Below are 12,533 nucleotides of genomic sequence, written 5' to 3'. Positions count from 1 at the left end.
ACACAAAATGGTCACAACTCAGTATATTGCTTTGCCCTCAAAAGAGCAAAACACTGATATTCTGTTGTGGCCAAGAGTCAGTCGCGATAATTATTTATATGCTCCATTATATTTATTAATATTTCAACAATAGCAATATATAATAATTACAAGATTTTAATTACTAATATTTTCGTTTAAAACTTGTAAACTATTTTTTTAACCAGATTAAGCTATAAATTTTTCATCGTTTGTTTATCTTAATTAAGATTAATTATTATTCGGATATTAGGTAATTACCTAATATCTGAAAAAAAGAATGTTATTGGAAAATATTTTCATAGAGACCGACAGTAATATCATAATTAATCTTAATAATTAATTAGGACCAAAAATGTCAATTAATTTGGTCGTAATTACAAGTAATTACCGTCGCTTCTGTGTGATAAATGTTCCATTACACAAGTAAAGCATTCCTGATTTTAATTTCACTCTGTGTATAAAAATAGCTAGCTATATCCCGTAGCTATGCCCGTAATTGTATTGTTATTTTGAATAACCATCCACAAGAAAGGAGCTATCAAAAAAAGAGATTAAGAGAAATTAATTAGGACCAAGAATGTCATTTTTTGTCCTGATTAATTTGGTCGTAATTACGAATAATTACCATTACTTCTGTGTGATAAATGTTCAATTATACAAGTAAAGCATTTCTAATTTTAATTTCACTCTACGTATAAAAATAGCTATATCCCGTATCTATGCTTGTAATTGTATTATTATCTTGAATAACCTTCCACAAGAAATGAACTATCAAATGCAAAAAGAATTTTTATAATCCGACTGGTATCGCGTTTAAACAAACAAACTCATTCCCATTACAATATTAGTATAGTTTTAGAAAAATGACTTCAACCATTTGTGTGTAATATGTTGTTAGAGCTATAAAGCTACTTTGCCATTCATTATTGTCATACAGGAAAAGTATCATTAATGTGTCCTTGAATAAAAACAGCTGGAATAGAGCGAACACTAGACGTCCCCTGAATTGAACATTCCGACGATTTTAATGTTCTTTAATACCATTATATAGTGTGAAAGTGTTGTTGTTTTGTTGTAAAAATTGAAATTAAATGAAATTTTTTTACCAGAAACATTGTAGATAAGTTTTTACATTTGTCAAGTTTACAAGACGAACCATTATGTTTCGCCACATCAAATGGCATGCAAATATTTACCATTGAATTTACATATACTTATTTAATTTTAACTACTTATTACATTATGTACTTTTAACAATACATAAAAATTACTACTGGTACCAAGTGTATATTTGGGGTCATATTGTAATGTACATAACTTACATTGGGCACGTTAAAAGATTTAATTGATAATGGTAGAAGTGGATAGATGTAGGTACAGAGAGAGACTTAGATTGGTCTATTATTTCTTTATTTATTTCATCAACTAATTGAACTTCACTGTTTCCCAATACGCTCACTCAGGAAAACATCAATATAGTAATACATATGTATAATTAAACGGAATTGAAAGCGGCAATGGTAGAAGAGGAGGGCAGCGACAATAATAAAATAATATTATGAGAGAGGCTTACCAGTATATTTTCTTAGACGTACACACTTCATACAATATAACAATAATAAGTCAATCAAATAGAAAAAACAAAATAAGTATCAAAAAGACATATTCATAATATAAAAATATAATTCTAAAAAGGTAAATTATATAAAAAGAGGTCTGTCGCCAACATGGCACGCCCCGGTGCAGAGCACCAATCTAAGGAGGCGACAAAAGCAATAGCACCACTCTTCTGCTGGATTTTTCTAAGAATCTTTTATTATAATAATTTAGACCACCCGAGAAGTTAGAGTAAACCCGGCCTTTCTAGGAATGGACATTGGAGACATTTTCAGGCCCATAAAATCTCAGTCAATCGGAGTTCCATCTTGTTGTTGTGGTGACGGTACAAATCTGTGTCGGTATGGGGCGAACAGCTTCAGTCGACGGAGTATCCAACAGCAAATGAAACACTGCGACAGCTGGCGGCTTCTCAAAGTCTGCTGGGACTGGACGTGGATTTATTAACACCTCTGCTTCTAGCAGTAAAATTGGGTGTACTTCTTCCGTTGGTGCTTTCTGTAGCAAGGTTGTGGAAAAAGTGTCCTTGATAAATCTGAACAAACGTCCCCAGGAGCCACTCATTGATGGTGCTGTTGGACAAATAGACGGCCAATCAATTTTATTGTTGGCTAAAAAAAAACGAAGACCAAAGCAAATTGGTTTGCTGCACCGACAAAAAACCGTTAACCGTTTCGGAGACAATCTTCGACGAATCTTAAAACGAATCTTCGATAAATCTTCTAAGATTCATGTCGGCAGCATCCACAGAAAGGCATCTCATGATTTCCAGGTAAACAGCTCGGATAGTGAGGCACGAAAATAAAGCTACCCAGCGTTTTTAAATTCAAAATAATCAAGACTGGTGAAAGAGAACGGGTGCTGATGATGATTGTGGCGCAGACGGGAGAAGCTTTATAACTATTATATTATACTATAAAAACAATAACATTATTTGGCAACAGACCTGATGTTAGAACACTGCTGTTATGAAATATCTCCCGCGCAGGAAGTTGACGACAGTTACATTGTTGCCGTGACCAGACAATCGATGGTAGTGATCAAGAAGTAACCATACTATTATGTCGACCGTCTAAGTGGGTTTACTTCCTGCATGGGAGGTTCTAAAATTATACAATATTAAACATTAACAAAATATTAAACATTAATAATAAAATTATACAAATCCTTCCATTCAAATGGATAGAATCATCATCAAGATTACGTTTTTAAACCTTCTTGATTGGTTAAGAAAAGACCTGCTGGAAAAAGGTGCCTTTCAGCCTCCGAAATTTCTTTATTTAAAAAGGGAGACAAAATTTTGGAAGGAATCTAGGAGGCAGCGCTTTATAATTTTGAAATTTGGAGGCTTTTCTAATAAAAACCAAAAAATCTTGGCACAATAATGTGCACGAACAGTTGTCCTAATCAACCGAATTCATAAGACTAAATGATAAGGATTCGCGACCACCGGAGATGTCAGTGTCATTGGCTTGTAGAGCCAATGACATCTATATCAAAAAACATTCAATGATGTGTTTCCAGGATAAAAATTGTAAATCGAGTAGCCATGTGAGCCGTCTGTAGCTCCAACTGTCTACGTGTGCCACAGTCATAGAGGCAAGTTCTTCCTCTACTTTTCCCTTACCTCTTGGTGGCCTCAAAAGGCATTGGATAAAATTAGGTCGGCTACAAGGCAACTCGTGATAAAAATTTCCACTAAAATAATTATTTTTAACCCAATGCCATCTATCGTTTACAGCAGAAGTTTTAAATAGGTCAGCAGCTACGATAGATGACACTACCTTACCTTTTGGGGAGATAAAGTTATAACATACGCCATCGTTGATGTATTTGAACAACTCTGGGGAGGCGAGGAACTTCACAGAACCTAACATATTTATGGTGTGGACACAATTGTGTACCGCACAAGCTAACTGGTGTAGTTCCTTACCACCATCAGATGCAAGCAGCTTGGCCATGCCTTTCGCTCGTGATACTAGTTGACGTATCAGAAGGTCAGGCTGGCCAAACTGCTCTTGCAGAGCCGCCATGATCTCTTCTGGGTCTTGTGACAAAGTCAGAAGAGAAATAACAGCGTCACGAGCGGCTCCACGGAGAGCAGAGAGAGAGCTCGACAAACCTATGCTTTCCGTCGCCATGAACAAATGTTTGGAATTTAAAAATGATTTGAATAATAATAATAGCCAATGGGAAGGCGCCGAACCGGAAAACATAGGTAGGCTAACTACATTACCCGAATTAGGGTTTCCACGAGCGACATCAGTGAGCTCAGCCAATTTCAAGAAATCACTGGGTTGATGATGAAGAGTGTTAAAGGCTATGCGCTCATTTTTATTTTCTGTACAATTAAATGATACGTTTTGTGTGCCTAAAGTGTATGTACGTGTATAGGAGTTATGAATAGGCGGCATCGGCGACTTGAAGTGGAGTTCGTGGGCTTCGTTGAAGGCTTTCAACGAAGCAACAGCGTCTGGCTGCTGCGCTCCATAGCCGCAGTGCTGAGAGGATGTCATGCCGTGGGCATTCGAAGACACAATGGTAGTTAGGGCCGGCGCGGTAACAGGCGCAGACTCGCGCACCACGGCTGATACGCCAGCGGTGCCAGGCGAGTATTCATGCGCGCGCCCGACCAATTTCAGTACCTTATGCGCCTCCAATACCGACTGAACAGGCGCGAAAGGGGGCATGTGCTCGCGCGCTGCGACACCAGCCATACCGGTGGCGCAAACGCCAGGCGAGACCACGGGCTCGCGTTCTGTGGTCAGCACTGAGTTGATCTGTCTCTCAGACAAAGAATCGTTAGAATAGGTCACCCATTTTTTTATTCTACAGTTTCTAGACGATTGTGAGTGTGTACTGGCGGCCTCATCAATAGCCGCTAATTCAGCCTCTAGTTCTAGAGTCGCTACGATACGCTCCCGCTCAGCTGCAGCGCGTTCCCGCTCAGCTGCGGCGCGGTCAAGATTGGCCTCTAATTCGGCTAAACGACGTGCATGTAATGCTTTCGCGGCAAGTCGTTGCGATTGAATAGAGGTTGATGAGCGACGTGAATTATGACGCGAACTAGAGTTGTTAATATTATAAGAAACGCCGGCGTCAGCCGTGGTGCGCGAGTATTCATGCGCGCGCCCGACCAATTTCAGTACCTTATGCGCCTCCAATACCGACTGAACAGGCGCGAAAGGGGGCACGTGCTCGCGCGCTGCGACACCAGCCATACCGGTGGCGCAAACGCCAGGCGAGACCACGGGCTCGCGTTCTGTGGTCAGCACTGAGTTGATCTGTCTCTCAGACAAAGAATCGTTAGAATAGGTCACCCATTTTAAATATAATTCTAAAAAGGTAAATTATATAAAAAGAGGTCTGTCGCCAACATGAATAATATTAATTACATTTAAATCTCATTACAATAATAATATCTATATCTTAAATCTCAGAACACAAACACTTTGTTGTTATTCGACGAAACTCCGGCAAGTTGGAGGCAAACACGTCCAGTTGTGGACAATTATAATCAGATAGATCATGTTCTGCCCCAGGGAGGAGTCAAGACACTCCGGTACCTGTGTGCATGCATAAGACAAGTTACGAAAGTTCATAAGATATATGTACCGTTTATTTATACAGCCATTACTGTTTCCAGAGTATCAAAAATTGCCTGTTAAAGGTGAAATGTAAATTTATTAGTTTGCTCAAGAATAACTGGGGCGGATCGCTAGTTTTAAAATAATCGTAATACGACTAATACCAATTTATGTTAGAATTATCGAATGAATGATTCATTGAAAACTCTTTAGTGTTCCCTTTGAAGAGTGATACAGATTATAAGAATTAATACGTACTTGTAGTGTAGTATAAGTAGTACCTAATATGTACACAAACAAGATAAATAATTAATTATATAAACTTAAATAAATAAAAGTAAGATAAAAAGGCAACAATGGGCGGCCTTATCGCTAAATAGAAAATAAATCGAGGTCCCTATTTGTATTTAAAATTTACTTTTCTTATAGTATTTTCATTAGCTGATGCTAAAACTTAGAATATTACTTAAAGTCGCCATTAAAATTCCCCGGCGCGAGTTACAAATCACTGTCATATAATAACTTGATACCAGATATTTCCACTGAGTATTCCCAACTTTTCTTCAAGGACCTGTACAATTTCGAGTTATATTAGGTCTTAAAACAATATTAAAATATATATAATGATTATTTTTCGAGATGTTGAAAGAAATCAAGTCGATTGAGAGAGAAAATGTTGAAAAATATTAAAATAATTACCACAGAAAGTCAATATTGGCATTCATGTACAGATAGGTTTGTATAATCATTTTAATATAAAAAAAAATAGGTATTATCTTGTAGAAATTACTACAGAAGTTTCTGGCAGCAATAATGTTGGCCAATATTCCAGTGTTGGCAGTCACACAATATTAATGATAGCGGAATTAAACAAAATAATTACAATATATATTCAAATGAGCAGCTTTTAAAATGGTTACAATAATCCAATATTACACCACAATGAGTCTGTATTGCACCCGTGCGAAACCGGGACGGGTCGCTAGTAAATAATAAAATAGAAACTTCGTCAATAGACCATTTCATCAAATTGAAGTAATGCGTCAAAGCCAAGAAAGTCCATTACGCGGCGGTTTCGTAAAACAAATACTTAATGCGATAGAAATCGATGATATGAAAGCAATTTACAGGTATATGGATATTTTTATGGGTTATAAAATAATGGTAACCCCGCCCGCGCTATCGGTATGCGCTGGCAAGGCACTAGTGAGAGATGATATATGAGAATGAATGCAGACTAGTTAGCCCATCGTGATGAATTCCATAAAAATTAATCAAGACAGTGTCCAGAATGAATCATGTGAAGGTCGACCTATTAAAATATATTACTAGCAATGGAGCTGTAAGCAATTCCTATTCCCCGGTAAATGGGTATTATATCTTCATCTCATTTCTATATAATGGCATCTATTATCGGTATATCGGGTACTCAAAGTTAACGCATCGCTGTGATCAGGTGCTATTCCGAATCCAATGCGAACCGCAAACAGCAGTATCTTGCATGCGATAGAATATAGCGAGCATCGGAGACTGTATATCTGTATTGGTATAAAACAGGTATATTTCTATTATTAATTGTTTGATTAGAATTATTTTGTTTAATTCCGTTACCATTAATTAACATTTGTGTAACTGCCAACACTAGAAGATTAACTACCATTATTACTACCAGAAGTTTTACAACGTTCCAAATGAGCCCTCAATCTTCGAATACTATGTTTCACTATTTATCGAAGCATCTTCAGGCAAATTATTGGATTGCTGCTCGGAGTCTAAAATTAATGGTAGCGGAATTAAACAAAATAATTGTTATGGACTTCGCAAAATAACACCTATTTCAATAATTTCTATTATTATTTAACATTTACATACATCCAGCTTTTGCCGTATCGTTTTAGTATAGAATAGGTCATCCCCTTCTTTCCTGTGGTTGTCGTAAGGGGCGACTAATAAGAAAACGTAATGGTCGAGGGATAGGCAGCAGCGTTTCGCTTAAAACAATTGCCAACTCTTCTACATAGTGTGGCGACTAGCAAATCTCCCCTCTATGGGAGAAGCCTATGTCCAGCAATGGACAATTAACTGCTGAGAAGATGATATAGCTGTTTTTTATTGCGACTTTGTCCAGCGTAACCGTTTACTGATAGGATAAAAAGTAGTGTTGGCAGTCGCACACATAGTAATAGTAGCAGAATTAAACAAAATAATTCTAATGAACTAACCAATGATTTGGACTTCTTTAAATTAACATTTAGTTTAGTAAAATATTTTTAGTAACTGTCTCGCTATTTGTTTTGTGTATTATCCGGTGTATAAATATAATAAACACAAAAATACACACGAGCGCCGCGTATTGTAGAAATTAATTATTTTTCTTGTTAACACGAAGTTATTTTAGTTCTTCACATGTCTTCGAAGACGGGCACATTGACTATTATGCATTTATATGCAGGCCGTATCGGTCAGTGGGTCATTTCAATATCGATTGACATGCAGTGAATTTATTCTATTACTAAATTATTAACTACATACTTGTACCATGTACCCGATTGCTTAACAGTAGGATAATGTACTGAATATTTTTTTTCAAATAAAATATACATTATTTATTTATTATTTCTTGTCCATATAAAAAAAAACATACATGCTATATATATATATTTATTTATTTATATATAAGCTCTAAATATTGAAAAAAAGAATACGGTTTTACTAAAATGATTACTTTTGTTTCAGGTAACTCAGCGGCAATGGGATGACCCCAATCCGACCACGGTCACATCATCTCCCCAAAATGATCCCTTGCACCTGGCCCACCACACTCTTCTTCTTAATATGGTAAGCTGTTATCTTTACTAACATATATATATATATATATATATATATATATATATATATATATATATATATGTGCATACCAAGGGGTAGGTAGGTATGTCATTCTATTTTTACCCAGAAGAAAATCTGTTATAAAATTTGAAAACACGTCGTATTTAGAATTGATGTGAATGATTGAATATATGCTACTTTTAACTTAATTAATAATTCTTAGCTATACAAAGTTGAGGTCAACATTGTACAAAAAATATTCCTTGCCCTTAGAATACTATATTTCTGTTCTTAATATTATAAGCTATTATTTTTATATACTAGTACATACACGTAGATTATATATATATATATATATATATATATATATATATATATATATATATATTTTAATTTCATTTATTAACTTGTATACGCTTACCTTTACAAATCCAGTAAAATAGATGTCCTTGAGTTTTTTTAATGGGTGATAATGGAATGGTAACCCCACCTGCGCTATCGATATACACCGGCGGGGCACCAGTGAAGGATGATGATAGGTGAGGATGAAGTAGGTCAGTTAGCCCATCGTGACAAATTCAACAAGAATTGTTCACGATGGTTTCCAGGGAGAACCACGTGGAGGTCGACCTAATAGGGTATATTGCTAGCAATGGGGCTGTCAAACTCCATTGCTAACAATGCCTTTCCCCCCGATGTCCTTGAGTTTGGGAGCCTGGTGATCTGTAAGACGGGTTATCCTAGTACCGACAACTCTCACAAAGTTTGTTTTAAATTGTAATTTATAAAGCTGTAAATTTTATTATGTTGTTATTTTTGTGAGAGAAATAAATATATATTTCACTTTACTTACTTACTTACTTATATACTACACATAATTGTTAATAGGCACGGTAATATGGATACTGGGGGGGAAGGGATTGTTAGTAATGTGGGCTGCCTGTCACATTGCTAGTAATATACCCTGGCAGGTCGACCTCCACGTGGTTCCCCCTGGAAACCATCGTGCTGAATCCCAGATGTATTCTTCACGATAGGCTAAATGACCTCTTTCATTTTTTTTATCATCTCTCACTGGTGTCCCACCAGTGTAAAGCGATAACGCAGGCGGGGTTGCCATTTCATTACATTCCATTAAAAAAATATATGTATACTCCGATATATATTGGATTCCTCTAGACCAAGACTCTTCAGAGGGAGACTCTGTACAAAAGTCGATTATTTGGGTACCTCTGTCCCATTCGTGTTTCAACGAATGGGACAGAGGTGAAACAATTGTGTTTGCATAGCTGTGTTTCGATTTGAAGGGTGCTTCAAAGCTTTAACTCAAAATTAGTTGGGTTTTATTGACTCGTCAAGTTTTAAGATTATCTAAGGACTTTAAAGGGAAAAAACAGTGACTTCTGTTAAAATACTCAGATTACTAGAAAACCATTATTTTCTTTAAAAATAGCAAAATTTTAAAATGACTTCAAAGTTATAATAACAGAAAAAAAAATTAAAACAAAAAATGTAATACTTTATTTCAAACAATTTTTCTCAACCTTAACGTGATATTTACAAGTATTCGTCAATGTATTCTTATCGCGAACAGTCTCTGATAACTTGTCAAGAATACGAGACTAGTTTTGGGATCGTTTACCTTGAAGTTCGAAAAATAATGACTTATATTAAAAAATCCATTTTATTAAAAACCCATTTTTTTTTAAATACCAACACTATTGGAATAATAAAAAAATATTATAACATGATAACAACTCCATTTTTTTCTTTTTTACAAAATAAGAAACACTAATATTAGGAAGAAAATCAAAATAACAGATGCTCTTTAGTATAGTATGAAACAGAAGTGGAGATGGGTAGGTCATATAGTGAGGTACAAAGATAAAAGGTGGACTCTCCAAACAACAAAATGGCGAGGTCCAGCAGGACCTCGCAGGATATATATCATGCCTGTTTCCAATTTGGATAAACATTAGAACGCCAAATGCTTTGATTCAAACAGGACCAGAGGGAGACTTTGTGCAAAAGTCGATTGCTTGGGTACCTCTGTCCCATTTGTGTTTCAACCGTGAAACAGATGTGTTTGCATGGCTGTGTTTCGGTTTGAAGGGTGGGATATGGCGTGAATTTACTGGGTACAGAGGAATAACACCTGAGTCCTCAGGAATGGCAACGCATGGGGGGTATCAAGGGCGAAACAGTATACTCTGTTATGTCCATGGTACTGAACATGTCTACAGGCGACGATTACCACTTTCCATCAGGTGGACCGTCAGCTTGTTTGCCATTCTAAGTTGTATATAAAAAAAAGGACTCTTTCACTTCCTCCACATTCATCAATCTTTTCATACACGCTTGCTGGTTACGGGTATTTTTAATTTGGCCCTTCTTCAGCACGTCGCCTATTTGATATATATATTTCGCCTATACGTCCGTTAAGGACGACTTCTACTGATATAACCAGCCATTTGTGCTCGATAAATCTGAATAATTTTATGTTTATATATATTAAGCATTGTTGTATTACTAGCTATATCCTGCAGTTTCAGCCGCATAAACCAATACATAAATTATCCTATGTACTGTATATGCTAAGTTGGAATAAATTCTATTATGTAAAAAATTAAAAAATATCCATCCATCCTCACAAACTTTTGCATTTATAAGATTAGTAGGATATTCGACTTTATTAACAAGATAAGTAACTTATAAAAAGTTTATAATAAAAAAAACATGTATCGAAAAAAGATTCTCTTTCCAATATTGTTTAAATATAAAAAATGATTAGAAGACAGTCATCATTGTGTTCTCTTTTATTTGATATTTATATGTTGTATTTAACATATGTATATATGTATGTGTGTATATATGTGTGTGTGTGTGCATGTTTATTATAATATACAATATTAATACATACATATTCATATGTATGTATTAATATTGTATCTTTCAAATAAATAAATAAATAAATAAATATATATATATATATATATATATATATATATATATATACAGAAAGCTACTTGTTTCAAGTTTGAAAACTTATATTCATATTTTTACGATATCTTCAACGGGAATTTTATGAACTTATTATATATATCTGTCGTTTTGCTTTTGCATCACAGCGCATATAATGATGAAAGCGTCGTGAACCTAAAGAAGATTTTCATAAAATTTCCGATATGCATGTATGTACATAGACTCCATGCCGTGTATAGAATACGCACCATAATTGTATGGAACTACTTGTGCGTGATTTATGGGTGCAATTTAAATGTAACAGACCCTCCGTGTTTATGTTCTATATCAGATTAACTATTAACTAGGGCTTTCACCTTGAACTTTGTTTATCTTGAACGATAAAATACCTCACAAGATAGTTTTTAGGAATTTGTATTACAACTGCTTGAAAAAAGCCTTTAGAGACATTCCTTTTATTACAATGACTTGAGATTTTTCAATCGACTCCAAAAAGCAGTATGTTCTCATTTCGGTTCTATTTTTTCCCTTAGTTTTCTCGTAACGTAAAAGGCCGGCAGCACACCTGCAATGCCGCTGGTGTTGTGGGTGATCATGGGCGGCGGTAGTCACTTACCATCAGGTGAGCCGTATGCTCGTTTGCCCCCTGTGTTGTAAAAAAAAACTCCGTCAGTTATAAACAGAATAGGTACTTCTTTATCTGAAAGTTTATATAACAGCCATACAAATACAACTGCTCAGCGGAAAAAACACAAATGGAATAAAGGTACCCAAACAAACGACATTTGTACGAAGTCTTCTTCCATTAGACGAGTCGAATGCTTCGCTATTCGCATGCAAGTTTACTTTTTACCGTAGTTAATAAATATGTCCTGGTCACGCGAACAAATTTGCAGGCACAGTTAATATAAAAGTAAAATAACGGAGGAAGAGAAGTTTTTTTCATTTGAGACTAATAATCTCAAAGTTTCGCACATTCTTTACAACATGGCGTCAAGCCAAAAGTGATACGATAGTCAACTGGGAGTTGAAGTACCGCTCTGAGATGTGAATATTAAAATTTAGTATCTCTTGTGGGATATATAGGCTTGAAAATTGAGAAAAAATATTCTTTAGTGAAAGTAAAAGAAACAATATTATTTAGTTAAAGAGTTCTGTCGAGTAAGAATGTATGGAGATGTCGATAGGGGCCGCTCCTAGACAGATATATGTCGACCAAATAGGCGGCGTGGTGAAGAAGGGCCAAATTAAATGTACCCGTAACCGGCGAGCGTGTATGAAAAGATTGATGTATGTGGAGGAAGCGAAAGAGGTTTGTTTGAATCGTAGCATTTGACGTTCCATTGTTTCTGCCTACCCTAATGAGAGACAGGCGTGGAGCATGTATGTATATATTTTTTAGCCAATCCTCAAGATGTGAAGTGAATACTATTGACTGGGTTAATAGTAAACAATGCTACTAGCGTTGAATATTTCGTACAATAATTTGATTTAATC

General features: G+C 35.7%; 1 protein-coding gene across 3 annotated transcripts in view; it reads left to right on the top strand.

Annotated features, from left to right (window-relative positions):
- The window catches only part of LOC113509133 (glycine receptor subunit alpha-4), a 93,470-nt gene that overhangs the window by 12,899 nt on the left and 68,038 nt on the right, over positions 1 to 12,533 (top strand). For all 3 annotated transcript variants that reach the window (XM_031907690.2, XM_052895300.1, XM_031907691.2), the window contains exon 2: positions 7,962 to 8,063. In XM_031907690.2, coding sequence (XP_031763550.2) covers positions 7,981 to 8,063 — 83 coding nt within the window. In that variant the 5' untranslated portion in view covers positions 7,962 to 7,980. The remainder of the gene's footprint in view (positions 1 to 7,961; positions 8,064 to 12,533) is intronic.

This window comes from Galleria mellonella, unplaced genomic scaffold, assembly GCF_026898425.1.
Source record: "Galleria mellonella isolate WM207_F2 unplaced genomic scaffold, CSIRO_AGI_GalMel_v1 utg270, whole genome shotgun sequence".
Classification (NCBI taxonomy): domain Eukaryota; kingdom Metazoa; phylum Arthropoda; class Insecta; order Lepidoptera; family Pyralidae; genus Galleria; species Galleria mellonella.
The sequence above is the reverse complement of the archived record's forward strand: the minus strand, read 5'-3'. Positions and strand labels throughout refer to the sequence as shown.